This window comes from Symphalangus syndactylus, chromosome 2, assembly GCF_028878055.3.
Source record: "Symphalangus syndactylus isolate Jambi chromosome 2, NHGRI_mSymSyn1-v2.1_pri, whole genome shotgun sequence".
Taxonomy (NCBI): Eukaryota; Metazoa; Chordata; class Mammalia; order Primates; family Hylobatidae; genus Symphalangus; species Symphalangus syndactylus.
The window spans coordinates 135,894,051-135,920,216 of NC_072424.2; the positions used below are offsets into that span (position 1 = coordinate 135,894,051).

General features: G+C 49.2%; 1 protein-coding gene across 8 annotated transcripts in view; it reads left to right on the plus strand.

Moving 5' to 3' along the window:
* SYNJ2 (synaptojanin 2) overlaps positions 1-26,166 on the plus strand; it is a 117,192-nt gene that overhangs the window by 48,747 nt on the left and 42,279 nt on the right. For 6 of the 8 annotated variants that reach the window (XM_055268221.2, XM_055268237.2, XM_063632660.1 and 3 more), the window contains 3 exons: positions 2,774-2,999; positions 12,586-12,669; positions 24,065-24,126. In XM_055268221.2, the coding sequence (XP_055124196.2) occupies positions 2,774-2,999; positions 12,586-12,669; positions 24,065-24,126 (372 nt within the window). Of the gene's footprint in view, positions 1-2,773; positions 3,000-11,892; positions 11,908-12,585; positions 12,670-24,064; positions 24,127-26,166 lie in introns of those variants that run through there. The other 2 variants (XM_063632668.1, XM_063632653.1) reach the window with 2 other exon arrangements.

Here is a 26,166-nt window from a genome sequence, read left to right on the forward strand (position 1 = left end):
AGCTCATGCCTGCATTCCCAGCACTTTGGGAGGCCGAGGCAGGCGGATCACCTGAGGTCAGCAGTTCAAGACCAGCCTGGCCAATATGGTGAAACCCCGTCTCTACTAAAGATACAAAAAAATTAGCCAGGCATGGTGGCACGCACCTGTAATCCCAGCTACACGGGAGGCTGAGGCAGGAGAATTGCTTGAACCCAGGAGGCTGAGATTGCAGTGAGCCAAGATCGCACCATTGCACTCCAGCCTGGGCTACAGGGTGAGACTCCATCTCAAAATAAATAAATAAATAAAATAAAATAAATAATAAAATCGTGACTCTCCTGCTGCTCTCATTAAAAATGCAGATTCTGGGATGGCAGGTCTGGGCTGGGCCCAGGATTCTGCATTTCTAATAAGCTGCCAGTGCTGCTTGTCTGCAGCCTGCAGGTTGAGTAGCAGCCTCTGGGGATGGCATTTCTGTGAATCGCTAGTTCCATTGTGCAGGGCCCAGCATGTGCCCCGCGAGCTGTTACATGTTCCCCTAAAGGCAGCCAAGCTTAGGCACAGAGGGCCTGTGTATTATGCGGTATCTTTGTGTGGACTCCGTGAAACTATTTTAAACCAGAACTGTCAGGTGAGCAGAGGTGAGAGCTCTCAGCAGCAGTGAGGGTCCTTGGAACCCCTAGGGGATCCTTGGGGTACCTGAATTGCACCAGCACCTTTGCAAATTCTCTTCCCTATGCCAGCTCTGTGGCCGGAGGTGTGAGGGGCACTCACAAAGCGAGGCAAAGGGGATTCACGGGGTGGAGGCTGAGAGGAGCTTGGGAAGGAGGAGCCCCATGGTGTCCCTTTCTGAAGGGAGAGGAGGAAGGTAACTCTGGAGGTCACCAGGCTCCTCAGCTGTAACATGCCAGGGTGTGGTGTTTAGGCTCAGGGTGGAGCCCCCAGAACTGACCACAGCTGAGTCACCACGGGCAGCGTGGTCCTGGGCTTGATCGCCTAAACCCCCACTGTTGTGGCGCAGCGTCTGAGGTCTGGAGACCCACAGCAGGAGTCAGATGGGGTCAACGCTGAGCGTGGCTGGCACATAAAGCAGAGTGAGCAGCAGGGTGAAGTCATCTTTCTGGGCTGGTAATTGATCACACTGACAATTGCCTCCCAGTACAATCAGGTCCTGGGAGGAAACTCTTTGGGGGTCCTAGATGTGAGCCATCCTCCTGCCAGAGGGCCAGGCAGTGTCACTAGAAACAGGGCTGATTTATGGGTTGTCCGCTTGGCAAAAGGTTTCTTCTCCTGAGCCCTGGTGATAGTGGCCAAAGCTGTGTAGCTGGCAGACTCTGAAATATTCTGGAGGCTTTGCCTTGATGCCACATGCAGATTTAATATACGTGTTTCAGAAGCTGGTTTATCATCTGAATTTGAGAGAGTGATTTGGAAGAGGGACATATGGTTTTGTACAGCAATGCTTCATAATCATTTTTCAAGCAGAGGAGCGCTGTGGCTGTGCGACCTCAGATGGGGTCAGATGCGGGCTGTGCTCCCTGTGGGGGTGCATGTGGCTTTGGTCACAGTCGGGGAGGCTGCCCTGAGAGCAGGAAGCTTGGAGAAGCCCCCTGGGACCCATCAGAGCTCACAGCACAGATTTCCAGCAATGAGAAAATGCTGCTGCTGTGTTTGAGGAAGGCTCAAGGGCAGGAATTGTGCTGCCTTTTTTAAACAAGTAGGGCACCGTGATCTAGATTCACTCAGTGCCCTGTAAGAGGGCATCTCCTGATGATGGGTCCTCCTCCCTGGGAGTGAGTATGGGCCCTCAGGATGGTACCACTCAGGTCCCCTGGGTGCTAAAGCAAGGGGGCCAAGCCAGTCTCAGGGATGAGAGAACTACGTGGTCGTTCGCAGGTGCAAATGGAAACGTAGGACCTCATCAAGAAAGGCTCAGGGTGAAGAGCACGGGCTCCAAGCTCCATGACGCCACTGGCTGGCTTTGTGGCCTTAAACAAGCACTTCACTTCTCTGTGCCTCAGCTGCTTTATCTGTAAAAGGGGGTCACTGATGATACCTTTCACAAAGGGTCACTTCAAGGGTGAAATGAGTTAATCCACCCCAAAGTACTTGGAATGGGGCTTAGTGCACAGGATAAATGTTGGCTGTCACCCTGTCATTATCATCATGGACTCTAGAGTCTAGAGCAATCCACTAGGCATGGAGAGGGAATACTTGAACTTTCATTGCATCTTATTTTCCTCGGATCTTTTTTAAATTTATTTTGGGTTGCTCTGTAGTGCTGTTGTCATAATCATCTCATGGTGCATGTGTGTGTATATGTGGATAATTTAAATAACGGTTCCCATATTTAATATGATTTTTAATCACTTATCATGATTAATAATAAAAGATTAATTTTTTACCCCTGGGGCCTGCGATGAAAACTGTGGGGCCCACAGGGCTAACCAGAGGCCCCTTTGCAATTCCCCGAAAAGTGCACGCTCGCTCACTCTCTAGCTTTGCTTCCATTTCGCGACAGTGACGACCTGGTAGTGGCTTTGGGAAAGGACTCCCTGGCCATCTTCCTCTACATGACACAGTGGTCCTGCTATTTGGGATCTCTTTGAAGCACATGAACTTCCCAGATCTGTACAGCCCAAGTGCAGAGTCCACTGGGGAGTAGCATGCATTTGCTGACCCGAAATGCTGCACCATGCGCCCCCCAGTTCCTCAGCCACACTCGCTGTCCAGGCAGCATGTACTGGAGGATGTCAAGTGACTGGAATTGGTGTGGGGCTGTGTTTTGCAGGAACCAGCTGTTGCACGTGCCCTTGAGGCAGCACCAGGTGAGCTGCTGTGACTGGCTGCTGAAGATCATCTGCGGGGTGGTCACCATCCGCACCGTGTATGCCTCCCACAAGCAGGCCAAGGCCTGCCTCATCTCTCGCGTTAGCTGTGAGCGCTCAGGTGCTCGCTTCCACACCCGTGGCGTGAACGACGATGGCCATGTGTCCAACTTCGTGGAGACAGAGCAGGTGAGTGCCCAGGCCCATCTGTGGCACCAAATGGTTCAGAGTGGCTGCAAGTCTTGCACACGCGCCTTCCACTTGGGGCAGAAGAGGCCCTGGCATATTTGCGGTGGTCTCTGATCAGGCTCCCTCCTATAAGTTGAGAACAGCACGTGTAATTGGGCTCTGCATGAAAATGTGACCTCTGGTTTGCATGGTGTATCCTTTCTGATTCACATCTCGTGCAGGGAAAATGCTGCTTAGCTGAGGTATTTTTAACTAAAAGGAATCAGGAATTTTTGCCATGGTCGTGAAAGGTGGGCAGTTATTCCAAGGGCAGCTGACAGATGAACGAATAGGGTTTGAAAATTCTTTTAGGACAAAAATAAGTAGATCCATACATTGGGGGAAGAAAGAAGAAGCCATTATTTTTTATTCTAAACCAACTGAAGCTTCTCCTGGAAGCCAGTATTAGCACCCTAGAGTTGTGAAATCTGCGTGTTAAGCAGCCGCTCCCATCCGCTCCCCTAGAATATAGCCATCTGCTTAATTTCTCCTGGAGTTTTTTCTAAATTCTATTCTCATTTCCAGAGATGCTGTCTTACAACTTTTAAATTTTTGCTCTAACTTGCAATCTGTAAGATAAGGCTACCATGTGGAATACAGTGGTGCAAGCCGTACGAAAGGAAAACCCGGAAGGCACATGTATGGTACTCCTGCCAGGGCAAGCTGGGTGCCCTGTGTTTACTGAGTGAAGGTGTGGCTTTGCGTCCCTCCTCACTGCCGCTGCTGTGAGAGGAACATCTTATGCGAACTTTGGCCACTTTAATCCAGCATAGGTTTGAGCACCTGCCTTTACTATGTGGGACTTTGTGCCTGCTCCAGTGTTCAGAGGGTAGATACGGAGATGAGGAGGCTCCTCTCGGAGTCCCCACTCAGAGGAACATCAGAGCAGGGGGCCGTAAGATGGGCAGCAGCTGCAATTACTTGCCTGTAATTCTGCTCAGAATGTCTGCACTGTGGATATCAACGAGGCTGTTATGTAAATATCTGGTTAAAAATGAGATTGCTTTTGGCATCTTCGTCTTGAAGTCTTTGACTGTTCCTATGTCTAGAATGGTATTGCCTAGGTTGTCTTCCAGGGTTTTTATAGTTTTGGGTTTTACATTCAAGTCTTTAACCCATCTTGAGTTGATTTTTGTATGTGGTGTAAGGAAGGGGTCCAGTTTCAGTCTTCTGCATATGGCTAGCCAGTTATCCCAGCACCGTTTATTGAATAGGGAATCCTTTTCCCATTGCTTGTTTTTGTCAGGTTGGTCAAAGCTCAGATGGTCGTAGGTGTACGGCCTTATTTCTGGGTTGTCTATTCTGTCTCATTGGTCTATGTATCTGTTTTTGTACCAGTACCATGCTGCTTTGGTTATTATAGCCCTGTAGTATAGTTTGAAGTCAGGTAGTGTGATGCCTCCAGCTTTGTTCTTTTTGCTTAGGATTGCCTTGGCTATTTGGGCTCTTTTTTGGTTCCATATGAATTTTTAAATAGTTTTTTCTAGTTCTATGAAGAATGTCAATGGTAGTTTAATAGGAATAGCTTTGAATCCATAAATTGCTTTGCACATTATGTCCATTTTAATGATATTGATTCTTCTTATCCATGAGGATGGAATGTTTTTCCATTTGTGTCATCTCCAATTTCTTTGAGCAGTGTTTTGTAATTCTCATTGTAGAGATCTTTCATCTCTCTCATAAATTGTATTGCTAGGTATTTTATTCTTCTCACAGCAGTTGTGAATGGGATTGTGTTCCTGATTTGGCTCTCTGCTTGACTGTTGTTGGTGTATTGATTTTGTACCCTGAGACTTTGCTGAAGCTGTTTATCAGGTTAAGGAGCTTTTGGGCTGAGACTATGATGTTTTCTAGATATAGAATCATGTTGTCTGCAAACAGGGATAGTTTGATTCCTCTCTTCCTATTGGGATGCCCTTTATTTCTTTCTCTTGCCTGATTGCCCTGGTCAAAACTTCTAATACTATTAATATGTTAAATAGGAGTGGTGAGAGAGGGCATCCTTGTCCTGTGCTGATTTTCAGCTTTTGCCCATTCAGTATGATGTTGGCTGTGGGTTTGTCATAAATGGCTCTTATTAGTTTGAGGATTGTGGATCTAATCAAACTAAAGAGCTTCTGCACAGCTGAAGAAACTATCAACAGAGTGAACAGACAACCTACAGGATGGGAGAAAATTTTTGCAAACTATGCATCTGACAAAGGTCTAACACCCAACATCTATAAGGAACTTAAACAAATTTCCAAGAGAAAAAAAACATTAAAAGCTGGGCAAAGGACATAAACAGACACTTTTCAAAAGAAGGCATACATGCGGCCAGCAATCGTGGAAAAAAGCTTAACATAACTGATTGTTAGAGAAATGAGAATCAAAACCACAATGAGAGACCCCCTCACACAAGTCAAATGGCTATTATTTGACTTGCATGAATATTATTTGACTTGTGTGAAATGAGATACCTCCTCACACAATAATGGCTATTGTTAAGAAGTCAAAAAAAAAATAACAGATGCTGGCAAGATTGCAGAGAAAAAGGAACGCTCATACACTGTTGATGGGAGTGTAAATTAGTTCCACCGTTGTGGAAAACAATGTGGTGATTCCTCAGAGACCTATTCACAATAGCAAAGACATGGAATCAACCTGAATGTCCATCAGTGGTAGACTGGATAAAGAAAATGTGGTTTGTATACAGCATGGAATATTATGCAGTCATGAAAATGGATGAGATCATGTCCTTTCCAGCAATATGGATGCAGCCAGAGGCCATTACCCTAAGCAAACTAAGGCAGGAGCAGAAAACCAAACACTGCATGTTGTTACTTACAAGTGGGAGCTAAATGATGAGAACACCATGGATACAAAGAGGGGAAAAACATACACGGGGGCCTATCAGAGGGTGGAGGATGGAGGGTAGTAGGAGGGAGAGGATCAGGAAAAATAACTAATGGGTGCTACTAGGCTTAATACCTGGGTGACAAAATAACCTGTACAACAAATCCACATGACATGCATTTACCTATATAACAAACCTGCACATGTACGCCTGAACTTAAAATAAAAGTTAAATTTTGAAAAATTTTAAAAAGAGGAGAGAGAGAGAAGCCGTGGCCCCAGCCGGGTGGTTTTCTCTTTTCTGGCTGATGTGTGCATGAGGAGAGTCCCTTCCCTGCCCAACTTCGTTACCACTTGCCTTTTATTTTGAACTTTTATTTAAAATACTGGTTTTGGATTTCAACCAGAATTTTAAGACTTGGGGTCTCATCTATTGCATCTCATCGAGTAAGTCCCTGGGAACCACTGTCCTTTAGCGTCACTGTCCTTCCTAAAACACTGGACATTCTAACACAGAAAATGAAAGCAAACCGCATGAGTTTCCTAGGACTGCCCGTAATAAAGTACCCCAAACTGGGTGGCTGAAAACAACACACTTATTCTCTCCCATTCCTGGAGACTGGAAGTCTGCAATCCAGGTGTCGGCAGGACTGCTGTCTCTTCAAAGTACCCCAGGACCCTTCCAAGCCCCCCTGACCACCCCGGCTCTTGGTGGCCCCGGCAAGCATCTCTCCATCTCTGCCTCCGTTTTCATGTGGCCTCCTCTGCCTGTGTCTCTCCAGGACTCCAGTCGTACTGGAGCAGGGACCCACCCTACTCCAGTTGTCCTCATCTTTTTTTTTTTTTTTTTTTTTGAGACGGAGTCTTGCTCTGTCGCCCAGGCTGGAGTGTAGTGGCGCAATCTCGGCTCATTGCAAGCTCCGCCTCCCGGGTTCACGCCATTCTTCTGCCTCAGCCTCCCGAGTAGCTGGGACTACAGGTGCCCGCCACCATGCCCGGCTAATTTTTTGTATTTTTAGTAGAGACGGGGTTTCACCATGTTAGCCAGGATGGTCTCGATCTCCTGACCTTGTGATCCGCCCGCCTCGGCCTCCCAAAGTGCTGGGATTACAGGCGTGAGCCACCGCGCCCAGCCCAGTTGTCCTCATCTTAACTTGTTACTTCTGCAAAGACCCTACTTCCAAACAAGTTCTAAAGTACTGGGAGTTGGGACTTCACCATATGGTTTTTGGAAGGGGCACAGCTCACCCTGGGACGCGGATGCCGGCTCCTGTTAGAGGACTGTGAGAACTCTCGCTGCAATCTTTGCTTTCTCACTTTTACAGACCAGCAAGCCCTGCCACAGACCAGGCTGGGCCTTGGCTCTGGCCACTTTGTGTCGCGTGCCTGCTGACTGGCGCTTGTCTCCTGTGTTGCCAGCTTGCTTGTTAGAGCTCAGAGGCAGGGACCTTGCCCCCACATCTCCTGAATCTCCCACCTCGGGCAGCCTGGCAAGGCCATAGAGATATGAACAGCCTGCCCTTCCAGCTCCTGGGGTACAGCCCAATGCTGTTGACGTTGCCTCCACCTCCCTTCCTTGTCGGGGCTGGGGAGGGATTTCTTGGCTCCCATAAGCCTTTGTGGGCTTCCTAGTGTGAGTGTTTTGTCCTTTTTCGTCCTCTGGGCTCTGGGCTAGACAGGGCTGCTCTCTATGAAGTCCCCACCCAACCTTACTCCCAGGAGCAGCAGTGATTGACAGACAGCTGGGCACCACCACCTGCCGCTCACCCACAGATGCAGCAGCTGCGGACGCTGCCCCTGCCCCACCTAGAGAGCATAACTTAACCCATGGTGACTTCGTTAACAAGGGATGCATAGCGGGGCCCCAGGAAGGTGGCCCTACACCCACAGTAGCTCTTGGTTGGGTGCCTATGTTTCAGGCTGTGCTGATGAGCCTAGAGGCACCCACCCGGGCTGGCCCATCCATCGGAGACTCCGGACAGCCTGGCTACCCAGGAAGCGGAGCTGTCACTTCCCAGCGCTGAGTCCAGGGCTGTCCACGTGGGCCTTCAGCAAAGCCTGACTGAACCTGTCAGGTCCCAGGCTCTGCTCGCAGGTGGGCGGGCATGGGGGGCAGTGGTGGTGTGATGGGGGTGCAGCAGGAGTGGGGCAGGTGAAGCTGGCCCTGGCAGGTGCTGCCGCCCTTCCAGGTGGTACTTCCGATAGGCGGTGTTCAGCTGGTGACCCCACCTGGAGGGCGAGGGGAAGCACAGCAGAGCCAGGGCAGGGAGAAGCATGTGCTGTGCGCAGCCCAGGAAGGAGGGGCATGGAACAGAAAGAAACACAGGTGAACTGGAGGAGCAGAGAGGCTTCATGCTTCCTGCACACATGGGACCAGGGCACAGGCCTGGTGGGGGGTCAGCATTCCTCCAAGCCAAAAAACACAGGTGTGACAGCCCTTTTTCTGAAACATTACGGAGGCAGGAGGAGCAGAGATGGCTGCAGGGAAGTGACTGTTCCCCAAAAGCAAGAAACTCCTGTTGCCTCACTTGTATATGCCAAGGGAACCCCTCGCTTTCTGTCTCTGGAGTCACTGAATATTTTTGTTTATGTCACTTTATAGCAGTACTGATGCTTAGGTTGGTCTAAGTTCATTTTTAAAACACAAAACACATGTTTAAGTGGAATGCACAGTTAGTATGCTCCTGCGAAGCGGCAGCCCCGCTGCCCTCCCTGGCTCCGCGGCCACCTGCTGAGGATGGTTCTTCTAGGATGAGTCGGGAGAGTGGAGGAAGGCTCAGCCTGCAGGTCCTTGCGGAGCTCAGGGAAGCAGCCCTGTGAGGATCGGGCTGCGTGGTCTGCAGGGGAACCTGCCTGGGACCCTGTTGAGATTCACCTGTTTGAGGTGCCAGTGATCTGCTGGGATTCTGGAGAGGTCCCTCAGGGGAGCCTGGCACTTCCTACCCCCTTGAGTTTGCAAAGTCACAGCTGAGGGCCTGGGTTGGGACAATGTCATGAGCCCTCCATAAGCATTGCTTATGGTACAGGAGCAGACTGTCTGGCGCTCCTGGAGACCTTTCACGTGCTCCTGTAGACAGTCGGGTAGACTCGTTCTGGTAGCACAGCGTGGCCTCCCCCTCCACCTGACATCTGAGGAAGTGGCAGGCTCTGCATCGCGGTGGCCTCGCTTCGGGGTGCAGAGAGCAACTTTGAGGAAATTAGTGCTGAGCCTCCAGTAGGAAGGAGGACTGTGCTGGGGAGGCAGGTGAGCCCCTTGTGGTGCCCCCCGCAAATCACACTGGCCTGGGGCCCCTGCAGAGGAAACAGGATCCACCAGCCAGGCCTGCTGGCCATTTGGAAGTGGAGCGTGCACACAGGCGGCTGTGCGGTCATCGTCTGGCAAACAAATGATGGGACCGGACCAGGAGCAGACTGGTTCCCTGTGGTGGGGACTCTTGGCAGGCGGACCGGCTTCTTAGGAATTAATTCTCAGGGAGCCAGAAAAGGGGGGCCCTGTGGCACCCTCTGCTTTTGCTTTGGTTTAACATGTTTCCTAGGAGGAATAATTAATCTTTCTCCAAGGCAGGCTGTGTGTGTATGCATGGGTTGTATGTGTACAGTGTGTGCGTGTATGTGCATTTATGTGTCGTACATGTTGTGTGTATGTGTCATGTGCATTGTGCATTTGTGTATACGTGTGTGGTGTCATGTGCCTTGTGTTTGTTTTTCATTTGTATGTGTGCAGTGTGTGCATTTGTGTGTTGTATACACATGTGTGTGGGTTGTGCATTGTTTGTGTGCACGCACAGATGTTGTGTGCATGTGTAGATGGCATCTCAGCCTCCTTGGGAGAAAGCCTTGAGTCTTTTTGGTTCTGCTGAGTCATAGCTGGTGGGTTTGCTCTGCAGTGCTGACTCACCACGCAGAAAAACAAGACCAAAAAGTCCCCTCAGTCTATTAAAAAAAAAAAAGGATGTAAGATAAATATTTGTCTATTCAAGATAAGGCCACTGACTCATTCAGGGAGGTTAGGATAACTGCGTGTCCTCCCAGGAATGCAGACTTGGAGATAATTGGTTTGCAGACACTGTATCTGGAAGTAGAAGGTCAGCAGAAAGCCTTTCAGATAGAAGGTATATGCACCCCTGTGAGTTTTCCTGCCTCATCCCTCTCTTTTTATGGCCATTAGGTTTCTGTTCCCACTGCTCTGGAAGCGCCACTCAGGGTCACCCTCTGGCTGCTCAGTCTGGGGTCTAGGCACTGGCCTGGCCTCATCACAGCAGTGGCACGAGCCTCCGTCTTTTCCTCCCATGGCCCCACTGTTCTTCCTGGTCTCCCTCCCACCTCTTGTCTGTTCCTTCTTGAATCCCTCCTTCTTCCCAGGACCCAAGCTCTCTCCGACGCCAGCAGGTGCCCTTGTGCATACTCATAGCATCAGGGCCTCTGGGGAAGAGAAAACAGCTTCGTTTTTTGAGTGGCTACTCTGCGCTGGGACTATGCCCCCTCGTTTACCCCTCACAGCTCATGCCTTCTCTGTGCACAAGGTGACATGAACTTCATGTAGAGAGAGGGAAACCGAGGCTGAAGATGGCTAAGTAATGTGCCCGGGGCTACCCTGCTGGGCAAATGGGGGTTTGCAAAGTGGCAGTCGGCCCCAGCTTGTGCTAATACCAGAGCCCACTTTCTCTCCTGCTTCCACCCTCTGTCCTGCCTCCCCACCCCAAGAGCCCTCTGTCAAAATGACATCTGTGAGGTGAGACATCACTTCTTCCATTTGTGTTAAAAGTTGTTCACCCACAAACGTATCACTTGCATTTGACGGTCAAGTTATGCCCATCACCTTGGGAACAAAGAAGGCAGTCTTGATGATAGGACGGGGTGCAGATGTCACCTGCTTCCCTGTGGAGGACGGGGTGGAGAACTTTGGAGCTCCTTTCTTCTTGCTCCAGTGTGGACAGGGAGGGGCATACAGAGCACCGATGGCCCTCGGTGTTTTCAGAAGCTGGTTCTGGGCAATTCTCAGCTTGGGAGGAGCCTGATCTGATGCTGGAAGTGGCGTTGTTAGTGCATGGTAGTCAGAGCGAAGGGAGACATTCCTCAGCATAAATAGATCGTGGGCATTGGTTTTTTGTTGTTGTTTGGTGTTTTTTTGATCTCGCTCTGTTGCCCCAGCTGGAGTGTCGTGGTGCAATCATAGCTCACTGCAGCCTCGTCCTCCTGAGCTCAGATGATCTTCTTGCCTCAGCCTCCCGAGTAGCTGGGACTACAGGTATATGCCACCATACCCGGCTAACTTATTAAAAATTGTTTTGGTAGAGATGGGGGTCTCACTTTATTACCCAAGCTGGTCTCGACTTTTTGGGCTCAAGCCTGCCTCCCACCTTGGCCTCCCAAAGTGGTGGGACCGTAGGCGTGGGCCACTGCGCCCGGCCTGGATATTGTTAAACATTGTCTTTATATACAAATGTTGGCTTCTTTCCCAGGAACCTGGACCTATGCAGGGCACACATGCCAGTCACTTTTATGTACCTAATTTCATGGCAGCCAACTATGTCTGTAGCCGTTCAAGCAACCTGCTGTTTTATTCTGTTTTGTTCGTAGAAGAATGGAATATAACAGCTTTGCTGGTACTCAATACCTGGAAACGGGCAGCATGTTCTTAACACATGCTTTTTTCCTTTGGAGATTAAAGGATAGAATTCCGGTTTGACAATATAGATGCCAGGCTCCTGTAATTCCTGTGGTCCAGGGCAACAGTGGCTGTAATTTTCAGGTCCTCCACTGCAGAATGACTCATTCCTGTGTGATCTGAGCGTGATCTCGCCGGGATGGGAAGCTGCTCTGTAAGGGAGGAGGCCGGTGAGGAATGGAAAGGACCACAGCAGCGCCCGGGCCGCCCTGCCAGGCCAGGCTAGAGTTGCGCAGATAAAGGCCCCGCATCTGATAAGTGTCGCCGCCTGCCCCTGCTGGCGCTCAGGATCGTACTTCTTGTCCTTTTAAAACTCCCTTGCACTCCAGCGTCATTGGAGGCCTGCAGGCACACTCTGAAATAGCTGTACGTGTGGGTGGGGAGGAGATAGATGTCTTAAAGTGTAAGGATCATTTGTTTCTCTGCAGGTGCTGTCACACTGGAAGCTTGTGGAAACCGTGTTGTGTGTGTTAACTGAGTGGTGTGTTTAAGAACACAGTGGGGCAGGGCCAGGACCAAGTACAAGGTCAGGTTGAGTCTTGTATTGTCAAGTACAAGACTGGCTAGCACAGTCAGTGAGGTCTTTTGGCTATCACTAGTGCATTTTATTTCATTCAGTCCTTTTTTCATAGCTCTCTGCTGCTTAGCTATTTGCCAAGGTAAAAACAGAGGGCTCTAAGGAAGGTTACATTCCAGAGCACACTGACTTCTATTCATACAGGGGGTGGCGGAAGGCTGTTCCTGGGATTTTCAGGGTGGTGATAAGATTGTGCCCTAGAAGTGTGAATTCCCGGAGACCCTGGAAGGCCCCAACCCCCAGCAGACCCCCTCCTCAGAGGCTGGTCGACAGCCAGCATGCCCACCCAGCACCTGGCCAGAGGTCGGGGCTCATCACCAGATGGGGGAGCAGAGGACACCGGAGTCCACCGTCCGCCCTTCATTCTGGCTGGTGTCGGGTCACAGGCGGCCGGATCCCGTTACCCAGCCCAGGACATTCGGTTTCATTGAAGAATACCTTTCCCTTTCTGTTTCCTTGTGCCGCAGACGATTTATATGGACGATGGAGTGTCATCTTTTGTCCAGATCAGAGGCTCCGTTCCACTGTTCTGGGAGCAGCCAGGGCTTCAGGTAGGTCATGGAAAAACTTAAATGTCCCCTTGTGATGTTGTCTGCCCTGCCCTTCCCTTCAGCAGCTGGGGAAGATTTCTTTTAACATGTTCGTTTCATGGCATAGTTTCCAGTCTTTTTCCTCAGCCCTGTTGTGTTGACCTGAGCTGTCAAAGTGTGCACACGTGTGTGTGTGTGTGCGTGCACACGCGTATGCATGTGCATGCGTGCGTGTGTGTAGAAAACACAGACACCGCTTTGTTGTTTCTGGTCGGCAAGGATGCTGTGTGAAGCCGCTGACTCGGGAACGGTGCTGCGGTGCCTGCTGAGTGGGTGCCACGAAGTGAGCTTGGATAGCACTGCCTGAGGTTAGACCTGAGTTCTGTGTACTGAGCATGTTTCTGAGACCCGTGACTCTCGCAGAAGGCTTCAGGAAGGCTCTGTGGCTGCATAGGTCTGGCACCCGGTGCTGCCTGTTGTGGGGCCACGTGAGACTTCTACAGCTTTCCCGTGATTTCTAAAAATACCCCTTGCCGTCCGAAGCAGGGTTCTGGTCAGTGCCAGAGAGATTTGGCATTCTTTCTCCTGGGAAGAGCACAGGGTGGGGACACATTCCAAGAATACATTTGTCAGCAATGGAATGACACGCTGCCTCCTTTACCAGGGTCTCTAACAAGGTGGGTTATGGGCTGAGTGGACTGGAGGGGCCTCCCCACTAATCCCCAGGCTTTCTCCCTGTTCCGAGGGGACGTGGGTGCCTTCAGAAAGCCTCTCGGCCAGGGCGTTTGTCGCCTCTCGGCTCTTCTTACCGACAGCTCTCGTGTGACTGCATTTGGGTTGCCAGCCAGTGGCTAGCAGGGCGCAGAGTGCCATCTGCCAGGTTCTAGGGGGTGTTTGACAGCGTTGGACTCAGGGTCCCCAGTCTTGGGTTCAGCTTCTTAGCCTGGTCCTTGACCCTGTGCCAGGAGCAGGTGAGTCACTTGTCCCCATGGCTGTCAGCACGCTGCAGTGACAGCATTGGTGAAGTACTGGGTCAGCCTGAGCAGTGAGATGGATGAATGGAGGTCTCGTTTAGGCTCCATGCTCTGGTAGGGAGAAAAGGCTTGATTAACAGTCAGTCTTTCCGCTAGAAAGAGCTTGCCACACTGCACGAGATAACTGACGGCCTCCAGAGAAACGCTCCTGAGGACAGCTGTGACACAGAAATTCCTCCAGAGGGCTGCCCAAAGGAGGTTTTTGGAAAAACAGCTTTATTGCAGTATCACTCACACACCCATTTAAAGCCGGCAACTTGGTGCTTTTACTGCATTTACAGTGTTTGTAACCACCGCTGTTATCTAATCTTAGAACACTTTGATCACTGCTGAAAAACTTTGTCCCCATTAGTCTCTCCCATCCCCTCCAAGTGTCCCCTCAGGCCAACTCGACTGTTCATCTACTGTCTTTATCTATAGATTTCCCATTCCAGACATTCCAAAAGAGTTTTTGAAACCTGATTTTCTTTAAATATGGAGTTTTCCTTTGGAAACTTCTTGAGCTCTATTCAGGAGAATGAAAGAATTGCTCGAATGAGTGCGGCACAAAAAGGAGACAGGGAGACCATGTTGTGTTTCATGTAAAGTTTGTAAGAAATCCAAAAATTAGGGGAATGGTCATGATGGATTCTTAGAATTTGGGAAGGACCCTTTAGAATTCATTCTTCCCACCCTCTGACTCTCAGTTCAGGAGTCCTCCTTTTTTTTTTTTTTTTTTAATTTTGAGATGGAATCTCATTCTGTCACCCAGGCGGGAGTGCAGTGGTGCAATCTCAGCTCACTGCAACATCCGCCCCCTGAGTTCAAGCCGCTCTCCTGCCTCGGCCTCCCAAGTAGCTGGGACTACAGGTGCCCACTACCACACCCAGCTAATTTTGTTGTATTTTTTAGTAGAGATGGGGTTTCACTGTGTTAGCCAGGCTGGTCTCGTACTCCTGACCTCAGGTGATCCACCCGCCTCAGCCTCCTAAAGTGCTGGGATTACAGGCATGAGCCACCGTACCTGGCCAGTTCAGGGATCCTTCTTCTAGGACCTCCAAAGGGCTGTCCTCCAGGCCACAACTGGGGATGGTTCCGACTCTTGGTGAATTCCTCCCGTATTGCACTGCTGAGTCTGTCTCACTCTAGAGTGTTTCGGGGTGCGCAGGAGTATGTCTGATTCTTCTCCGTGTGACTCACCCTCAGCGCTTGGAGGGAGTCTTCTGGTTCCCTCTTCTTCTTCTTGTCTTCTCTAAGGCCTCCCAACTCCTTTGGCCACCTTCCCTCCTGTTTCTAAGACTCTCAATGTTCTCATCTCCCTCGTCTAAAAAATGACACTCCTTTTTGTCATTCCCCTCTGGGATTTCGTTTTGGTCTCACCTTGACTTTTGTGCTGCATCAGATGTAGCCTGACCCACCATGGGATGACTGTGCCTTGGTCTGTCAGGGGCCAGGAGCAGTGGACCCCGAGATCTCAGCTTTTTGGCAGCTGTTTCACCCTCTTAGATTCCTAACACTTGTGCTGCACCAAAGCCTCCATGGTTTCTTCTTTTTGTGTTTTGTTTTGTTTTGTTTTGTTTTTGAGACAAAGTCTTGCTCTGTCACCCAGGCTGGAGTGCAATGGCATGACCTCGGCTCACTGCAACCTCCACCTCCTGGGTTCAAGCGATTCTCCTGCCTCAGCCTCACAAGTAGCCGGGGTTACAGGCACCTGCCACCACACCCGGCTAATTTGTTTTTGTATTTTTAGTAGAGACAGGGTTTCATCACATTGGCCAGGCTGGTTTTGAACTTCTGACCTCAAGTGATCTGCCCGCTTTGGCCTCCCAAAGTGCTAGGATTACAGGTGTGAGCCATCGTGCCCGGCCTCCATGGTTTCTTCAAAACAAGCTTCAGAAGGCTTTAGTGTTCCTTAATCTTATTAAGGATTTGCTAACCTTTGGGCCTAATACCTATGTTTAGCCTCTAAACACCACTCATCATCAAAGAGAGATGAAGTCATTTTCAGAGGAGGCCGGGAGGGCAGCGGGAAGTGGTGGTCTGCCATCACCGGCTTCAACTGTCACTATCAAGCCTAAGGCTGCTTCTAGTTATTTTTCTCCACTTTGAACTTTTTCTCTTCCTTCTGCACTTAGGTTAGATGAAAAGTGCAAAGATTTTGGGGTGAGTAGCTTGAGTATTAAGCTGCAATGCTGTCCCTCCTTGACAGCTGCCATTGGAAACCCAGGAGCCCGGCAGGATGGGCTGGGGTTGGGCAGAGAGTCATGGATGAGGATTTGTCTGTGGATTTTCCCAGGAATCATACCTTCAGTACTTCCTGAATCCATTTCTGGCAGCTGTATACCTTTAATAAATTTCATTGTTACTGTGTAAATGGGTTGTGCAGTTTATAAATAGTCACACTGAAATTTTACCCTTAAAGCGAATTGCTCCGTGGTCTAGCTAGTTCGAGAATCTATTTATGATCTGTGTCTGTGGTTGACAACGTTGCTCTCCTGGTCATTGTAGAAGCTTCCTCCCCCTCATATGCCTGTATAGACACGTGCCTTGCCAAGGTGAGTTCAGTCTGTCTTTTGAAGTTTCCTGCAACTGAACCAAATGGAGGAGGATGCCGGGTAGAGCAGACCCCTCTTGCCCTAACTTCACCTCTTCCCTGCCAGAAACCATTCGCCAAGTTCATGGAGTCGTGGCTCTGGATGGGCATGTTTGTGTGTTTTTACCTTTCTTTTTTTCAAAAAGGACATGAGATGGCTTGTAGTATAACGGTTTCAAAAATAAGTGAAGAGGTCCAGATGAAGGGAAAGAGTCAAATTGGCACCCACGGTGCATGCCGTGGGTCTCGTGTGCATGGGAAGGAAACTGACGCTTGTTCCAAGCTTCCCCGTAGCCACCACAGAAAGAACCACGGTCACAGCCAGTTTATGACAGTGACTCAGAGCACGAGCTTTGAAGCTATGCAGACCTGGGCTCAAATTCAAACTCTGGCTCCCCTGCTTCATAACCATGTGTGTTTGAGAGGCTCTTACCTGTGCCAAGCCTTAGTTTACTTTTCTGTAAAATGGGGCTAACAATATCACCTTATAGGGTTCTAGAGAGGATTAAAGAGCATAATATAGGAATTTGGCTGGGCGTGGGGACTCACGCCTGTAATCCCAGCAATTTGGGAGGCCGAGGTGGATGGATCACTTGAGGTCAGGAGTTTAAGACAAGCCTGGCCAACATGGTGAAATCCCATCCCCACTAAAAATGTAAACATTAGCCAGGCGTGGTGGCAGATTCCTGTAATCCCAGTTATTCAGGAGGCTGAGGCAGGAGAATCACTTGAACCTGGGAGGCGGAGTTTGCAGCGAGCCAAGATCGTGCCACCGCACTCCAGCCTGGTCAACAGAGTGCGACTCTGTCAAAAAAAAAAAAAAAAAAATTAACACAGTATCTAGAACCTAAAAAGTACTCAAAATGACAGCTGCTATTGATACTAATAGAAACACCCAGGAGATAAAACCACTGGTGGCATCCGGAGAAGCATGGCTCTTGGTGTCCTGAGCACTGAATGAGAGTTTCCTCCTGTCTTCGCAGGGACAGGGACACTGTGAGATGTAGTGACACGAAGACCGCTTCCTGGTCAGTCTTATCTCTCATCCCTCATAGACTCATGGTAAATCAGTAACCCCAGATGAAGCCACTTATTCATCCCAAACATTCACTGAGCATCTGCCAGGTGTAGGGGGCACCAGGGATCAGATACAGTCCCTGCCTTAGGGAGCATGGGGCAGGACATGGCAGTGTTGTGTGGATAGAGCCATGCTGGAGGAAGGGAGAGGCCCCGGGGGCAGCTCTCCCAGGCTGAAGGTGTGGGGTGGGCTGCCCAAGGGTCCAGACTGGGGAGAGGTGAGGAAGAAGCGCTCAGGCAAGGAAGGCAGCCCTTGCACAGGGAACAATGGGTGCAGGTGTTGTAACCCCTGGGATCACAGCGATCCAGGGAGTGTCACTGGGTAGCTTCTTGAAGTCCTGGGCATGAAGGGAACGGGAGGACAGACAGGAGAGGTGAGCAGGGCTGGGTCAAGGGCCTGTGGATGCTACACTGAGGAGTTTGCATCCCATACCAGCAGCTACGCAAGCAGTACTCCCCAACCTTGCTGCACAGAAGACTCCGCTGGGGAGCTTGAAAAATCCTGATACCCAGGTTGATACCATACACATTAAGTCACACTATCTGGGGCCGGGAGCCAGGCAGCCATCCTTTTTGAAGACCCATGGGTGACTCCAGTGTGCAGAAAAGTACGGGAGTCACTCGGTGCTGTGCTGGCAAACCAGCTTTATTGGGGTCAGACTGGGTGCAGGGAGCTTTGGTTTGTAGTATTTGTCCATTGCTGTGGTGTAAATTCTCCCATCGTGGCCACTTTCAACCTACAGCTCCGCATCACTGCGCTTAGAGTTGGGAGCAGCTGGGTGCGCCGTCGGCTTGCAAGCCTGCAGGACTGGCTCCAGCACACACTGGACACTGCTGAAGGGCTGCAAGAGGTGGAGACACAATTAGACAGAAGTCTAGGAAGTGTTCATTTGGAGGGGAAGGACACCAGATGGGAGGCCGTTGAGCTGAGATTCTTGGGTAGCCTTAAGTCGGGTAGGAGTGGTGGGGTGCAGGGGAGAGGCATGGAGGTGCTATCTGTGATCCTCAGGCCTCTTGAGTGCTGATCAAGACTCTGCTGTGACTCCCACAGCCAGGAGTTCTCCAGACCCCGACTATCCTCATGGCTGTCTCCCTAACCTCAGTCTCTGGTCTATAGGATTGAGCTAATGACTGTAGGGGCCAGATAAGAGTAGCTGGCCCTTTGCCCAGAAGAGAGGAGGATGGGGTGGAGGAAAAGGGAAGCTACAAAATGCAGTGACAGCGGTGGACCCTGCCCCCAGCTGCAGCTCGTGCCTGTGGCTTCTGATACTCAGTGACCTCAGGACTAGGTGATGCCAGAGAAGGTGGATGCTGGTCAGTGTCAGAGCAGGACAGAGGGGAGGAAGGATATGAGGCCCAAGGAACCCAGACAAAAGGGATGCACGGGTTGATGGAGGAAGGGCGAGCTCCCCTCCACTTTTGCCCAAGGCCTCACTGTGTTGCCTTTCCACCTGCTTAAAAGAAGCAGCTTAGGGTCATGACTCAGGGAGAAGCAGTTAGACAAGTCCAGTAATACAACTTGTTTAGGGGATGGAGGGACCCAGCCTGAGGCCCTGAGCCCAAGGAAGCAGCTGTGGCAAGCTGAGCCTGGTCACAGTGTCCCTGAGGCTCTGCAGGTATGGACATGCCTCTGCTGGTATGCATGCAGCTCTGCAGGTGGGGACACAGCTCTGCAGGTGTGGACACGGCTCTGCAGGTGGGGACACGGCTCTGCAGGTGTGGACATGGCTCTGCAGGTGTGCATGCGGCTCTGCAGGTGGGGACACAGCTCTGCAGGTGTGGACATGGCTCTGCAGGTGTGCATGCAGCTCTGCAGGTGTGCATGCGGCACTGCAGGTGTGGACAGGGCTCTGCAGGTGTGCATGCAGCTCTATAGGTGTGGACGCACCTCTGCAGGTGTGCACATGGCCCCTGGAGCTGTCTTCCCTGCTGTACCTTCTACCCCTTCATGGGCATTTGCAACCTGAGCCAAAAGGGAACATAACAAGTCCAGAAACAATTCAAAGCCAGAGCCACTCAAACTTCAGCGTGTGTGCATAGGAATCTCCTGGAGGGCTTGTTAAAACACAGATTCCTGGCCCCACCCCTGGAGAGTCTGGCTCAGCAGATCTGGGGTGGACCCAGGACTTTGCATTTCTAACAAGCACCCAGAGGAGGTCCAACGACCACACTTTGAGAACTACTGGTCTAGACTTACAGATCCTTTCTGCCCATTCCCTGCTCTGGTCATTCACCCGGGGGTGGTGCTCCCGACTTCTTAGTGCTCTGAGGTAGAAAGGTTTGTTGTCAGCAGTGATATTGGACTAGCCACTGCAGGGGATATTGACCTTGCCTGTGACAGTTGGGCCCAGCCCTGTCCACACAGAATGGTTGTCTAAGCCCGGGATGAAAGACAAGCCTGAGGCCTCAGAAAAGATGTGCTGCAGCCTCTGTCCGGGCTGTGCTTTCTGCTGTGGGCAGCTGATCCCAGGGCGTGCCGTCTGCTTGCCACATTCCCTGAGTCCTCACTGATGTGGTTGAGGGGACCCCATCAAAGGCAGGTGCCTCATTTCACCCTGCTTTGCTGCCTGCTCCCTGGACCCAAGGGCATAGTTTCTGTCAAATTAATTTGCACTTGTGCAGACTTGTTAGAAACTTCGAAGTGCTTCTGGGTCTTTCCATGGGGGTCCTAGTTAGGTGTCATCACCCAGGGCAGGGGATTCAGCGTCTCCCATCCCTTTCCTTCCTTTCCACGATACCCAATGGCATGTTGACTCAGAGGGCGCTCAGTAACTGAGGAATGGACTGCTGACTGATAATGCAGTTTATATGTTAACAGGGGAGCTATAGAGCCTGGGGATTGGACCCTGCTAGGTCCAGTCATCTGTGCGACAGTTTCTACCTAATTAAAAGAAGAGGCTTTGGGTTATGACTCAGGGAGAGACAGTTAGACATGTCCAGTAATAGAACTTGTCATGATGGAGAGCCAGGCTCGTCAGCCCTGGCCTGCCAAGCTTGTATTCTCTCCTTACTGTGCTCCCGTGGGAATGATCCTATAAACAGCTGCCGCTCATCCCTGAAGCCAGGGGAGATTTCTTGTGATGACTGACAGATGACACAGAGCAGGTAGCCCCTCTCTTGGGTTTTAGCCCTTGGTGACCTCTCAGAGGGTGGCTGAGGGCTACACAGATTCACCGACTTCCCGCAGGGTGCAGGATGGAGCAGGCCTCTCGGTAGTGCGGCCATGAAAGTTTTCAAATTCTCTGAGATTTCCTCAGCCAGGTATTGATGGCCATGGGGATAAAGGACAGAGGCAACACAGGCAGCAAAAAAAAAAAAAAAAAAAAAAAAAAAAAGCCACAGGTTTGGGGTGAGCCTTTCTTAGGAGCTCCATTAGCCAACAGCCAAGATGCCTCATTTTCACTCACTTCACTTGTGACCAAAGTGTCTCAGGACCAAAAGGGATTTGGGACTTTGTTGAACTGTTTATGTAAAAAAAACCTGGCCGGGCACAATGCCTCAAGCCTGTAATCTCAGTACTTTGAGAGGCCGAGGTGGGTGGATCACTTGAGCCCGGGAGTTCAAGACCAATGTGGACAACATGGCGAAACCCCATCTCTACAAAAAATACAAAAAAAAAAAAAAAAATAGCCGGGTGTCATGGTGTGCACTTGTAGTCCCAGCAACTTGGAAGGCTGAGGTGGGAGGATCATTTGAACCTGGGAGGTTGAGGCTGCAGTGAGCCGTGATTGCACCACTGCACTCCAGCCTGGGCAACAGAGAAAGACCCTGTCTCAAAAAAAAAAAAAAAGAAGAAGAAGAAGAATAAAAGAAAAGGAAACCTCCGAGGAATCTCTGAATCTATTGCTGAGAAACTAGTTCTCTAGATGGGTGCTTTTCTTGAGTCTGAGATGGGGCAGTTGTATCACCTGTAGTGTTGAGTTATACAATGATACATGAAGCATGATAATAGCTGCATCTCATAACATAGATAAATCTGATGACACTACTTTTATAACACTCAAACAGAAGCAAAACTAAAGAGTGCATTTTTAACAACTTATTCTTGAAATAATTTCAGACCTACAGAAAAAATTTAAGAACAAGAGGGAGCTCCCATATGTCCTTCATCCAGATTCACTAAATTTTAACCTTTTGCCACATGCGTTATTATTTTTTGAACGATTTGAGAGTAGGTTGCATATATCACGCCGGTGTTAGTCCATTTGCCTTGCTGTAAAGGAATACCTGAGGCTGGGTAATTTATAAAGGAAAGAGGTTTATTTGGCTCTTGGTAATGCAGGCTAAACAGGAAGCAAGGTGCCAGCATCTACTTCTGGGGAGGGCCTCAGGAAGCTTACAGTCATGATGGAAGAGGAAGGGGAACCAGTGTGTCATATGATGAGGGAGGGAGGAAGGAGAGAGAGGTTGCAGGTTCCTTTAAACAACCAGCTCTCCTGTGAACTAGCAAGAACTCATTCATTACCATGGAGTTGTCACCAAGCTATTCATGAGGGATCTGCCCATGTGATCCAAACACCTCCCACCAGGCCCCACCTCCAACATTAGAGGTCACGTTTTAACGTGAGATTTGGAAGGGACACACATCCAAACCATGTCAGTGTCTCTTAAGTGCAAAATATACTCTCCTACATCACCAGAGTATAGGTACACATTTGGGAAATTCAACATTGACAAAGTACTTCAATCTCATCTGCAGCCAATATTCCGAATTGATCACTTGTCTCAATGATGTCCTTTGAAGCACCTTTTCCCCCCTTGAGTCCAGCATCACATACTGCATTTTGTGGTCATGCATCACATACTGCATTTTGTGGTCATGCATCACATACTGCATTTTGTGGTCATGTCTCTAGTCTTTAATCTGCATCTGTTCCTCGGCTTTCTGTCTTTCAAAACATTGATGTTTTTGGAGAATGCAAGCCTTCTTTTCCATTAAGTTGAGGGTCCCTACCTTTAGGTTTTCCTAGTGTTTCATTATAATCACATTCAGTGTATGGCTCCCTGGCCAGAATGCTACCTACATGATGCTGTATCCTTCTCAGGGTACCAGATCTGGAGGCACACAGTGTCCATCTGCCCCTCATTAGTGATGTTAATTTTGGTCACCCAGTCAAGGTGCTATTCAGTTTCTCCACTTATGGTTAAAATATGTTTTCCCTTTCAGCTAGTCAACAATCTATGGGAGACACTTTGAGACCATGCTGGTATCCTGCCTCTTACTAAACTTTCCCTTAAGATTTATCATCAACAGATAACTTTTGCTGAACAATTATTTACTATGACAGTTGTAAAATGATGATTTTTAAATGATTTCCTCCAAATTTATCACTTGGTATGCTACTATAGAGCCCTATCTTTTTCCCCATTCACCCACCTACACACCCACCCACCTGCACACTGATTCACCCGTGTGTCACCCATTAACCCATCCATTCATCCACCCATCCACCCACGCATCTACTCATCTACCCATCATCCACCTATCTATCCACCCATCCACCTATCCACCTACTTGTCTACCCACCATCCACCCATCCCTCTATCCAGCCAGTCATCCATCCATCCATCCAGTCATCCACCCATCCAGCCATCCAGCCATCCGGCAATCCAGCCATCAATCCACCCAGCCATCCACCCACCCACTCACCCACTTACCTATCCATCCATCTTTCATCTACCCATTCACCCACCCATCCATCCATCCTCACATTCACCTGTCTGTCCATCCACCCACCTATCCATCTACTGATGCATCCACTCATCCATCCATCCATCTACCCACCCATCCTCTTATCCACCTTTTTATCCAACCACTGATCCATCCATCCATCCCCCCATCCCCATTCACCCATCCATCTATCCATTCAGTCACCCATCTATTCATCCATCCATCCATCCCCCCGTTCACCCATCCACCCATCCACCCATTATCCATCCATTCAGCCATCCACCCATTCATTCATCTATCCATCTATCCATCCACTCACCCACCCACCTACCCATCCACCCATCTATCCATCCACCCATCTATCCATCCATTCAGCTATCCATCCATCCGTCCATCCATCCACTCAGCTATTCATCCACCCACCCATCCATCCATCCACTCAGCTATTCATCCATCCATCTATCTATTCACCCATCTAGTTATCAGTATAGATTCACGAATTTCTCTTTTATTCATCAGGTTAAAATCCATTACTGTCCTCATATAGTTTGATGATCAGATTGTCCCAGATTTGGCCAGTAAAAGTCCCTTTAAGCTGGCTCCAGTGACAATATGTATTTTAAATGCTTTTTAAAACTAAGTTGAGTATTAAATAGTTCTATTAATAAACAATAAGGCAAATTTGATCATTAGGATGACTCAGATTTTAGGGGGAAATTGGTGTCCCTGAAGACATAAAGGAGGCTGAGAAGCAGTTTCTGTCTCCACAGTTGGCTTCACTGACCTCTGTGCTATCAAAGAGCTTAGGATCTGACATCTGCCTCATAATCTTACCCTGGATCTGCTTTCTGTGGAAGAATTGCAGCGGACATGGTCATGTTGCAGTTAGGACTGGGCAGCAGCAAAGCCAGACTCGAGGCACCTAGGCCTGAGTTTGGAGCCCTGTTAGCTGAATCCAGAGCATGCAGCCTGGCTGGCAGTAAGAAGGAGAATGGGAAAAACCAGGGCCTCCTTGGTTTGCAGAGCAGGAAGAATCACTATTGTTACTTCTCTTTGCTTTAGGTTGGCTCCCATCATCTGAGACTCCACAGAGGCCTGGAAGCCAACGCCCCTGCTTTCGACAGGTAGGGATTGTCTGACACTATCCAAGCCTGTCATTGTCATCCTTAGACGTCGTCCTCCCATCAGACGCAAAGGAGAGGGTGCAACAGGAAAGGGAGGACCCTGAACCCTGAATGTAAAGCTGCTTTCCCTTTGGTCCTTTATGCAAGAAGGGAGATGACAAAATGGGATTTTTACTTGTTCTCAGGTTTCCTGAAGGTAAATTAATGAATGTTCAGGTAGCACTTTATAATTATTTTATCTTACCAGTTTCTTGCAATGAGGCTTCATCTCTATGCCCTGGTTAATAAGGGATAATCTAAATTATAGGATATTTGAAGCTGTTTGTTTTTTGTTTTAAAATAATATAGAATAAATAAGTATAGAAAAGTATAAAGTGAAAAATAAAAGTACCCTAAGATTTTACTATTAGTAGTTTTTTACATGTCATTCTAGAAAACAATTTTGGCACTATATATATATATATATATATATATATATATATATATATTACACAAGTTGGATCTTAATACATTTACTGTTTTGCAGCATGCTTGAGAAAAGCTGAGCTATCTGTAATATGTATTTGAAATAATAGCTTCTTAAAAGATTTGTTTATTTAATCTAAATACTCAATATTTTAAAATTGTCTTAGTGAACATAGTAAAAATTCTTGAAAGTAATGTTTTAAGTGTGGGAGTCATTCTACCTGAAGCTTTATTGAGACTGTAAGTTTGCTTTCATACTCTTGTTAAACATAACACTGGTCACATGAGCCCAGATGTGACCCCCTGATTAGCTTGTGACATGTATTGGGCTTTTTCTGTAGAGAGATATTTAATCAAGTATAGACAAGACCATTGCCTTTTCCAGAACATTATTAGTATGTCCTAAGCATTCTACATGCGGAGTTCTTTCAGTTGACATTCATTTATACTAAATTATCTTAGGAAATAGTGAACATGAAACTGAAAATGAAATTCTACCTGGCTGAGCTCGGTGGCTCAGGGGGTCGCCTGAGTGACAGAGCGAGACTCCATCTCAAAACAAAACAAACAAAAAACAAAAATATTCTACCCGAAGCTGACCCAAAACAAGAGGGAAGGGTCATGCTGGGTTCAAATCAAAAACCCTCCTATGTTTAGGCGCTTTCTTAAAAAATACATACATCTAGTTGAAGCACGTTTGCACAGACTGCAGATTTGTCAGAATCCTGGTAATGCGTGGTGTGTGAGATGCACGTACCAGAGAATGAGACCTCTCTCTTCTCACAAGCACCCCAGAGGCTGCCTTGCCCCTTGGAAAGCATTCCTGAATCTAGGGGTACACTTAGATCTCTTCTGCAAATCACAGGACAAGCTGCTGAAAGGGTGAGTCTTTCTACAGGCAGCTACTGTGTCCAGGAAGTCTCTTCTGTAATGCTTCTTACCCACGACACTGGGCTGGAGGCAGGAGCCCTCCCGTTCCCTTGCAGGTGCTGCTGCTTTCATGTTCATTGCTGTGTCCCCCTCATTCGAGATAACGTTTGGAAATAAGGTGACGTGTCTGCCTAGTGGCCGCAGTGGGGCACCTGGAGGGTCCCCCTGGAGCAGGCTGCCCAGGTCCCCGATGATGTCCCCGGACTGGCGTGTGCGTTGTCCTGGGTGCTTCCCAATTCTCTTCTCTGGGACATCACTGTGCCCTCAAGAGTCGTGCGGTTCTCTGATGGATTTGGTCGAGAGTAAATCCTTTCTTTCCCCTGCAAAACCTTCACACAGATAGTTTTTCTCCCCAGAGGATGCTTGTTTTCCTTTGCCTGAGCTGCATGGGTGCCCTTGTTAGCTGAGGTGGTCTCTTGTCACTTTGCTCTGTGTGCTCCATATCTGAGGAGGGCTGTTTGCAGCAGGCCTTTGGCTGCAGCTGCTTGAGCAGGGTCTTGTCATCTCTGTGTGGTGATGAGTCTCGATGGAAGGGTTAACCTTTCATGGGGCGGTGCCTCAGTCTCACCTCACAGGACAGCGAACCCCTTCTCCTTCCCCGCTCCACTCTGCGGGCAGCTGCTGTGCACATCAGGGTGTGCCGAA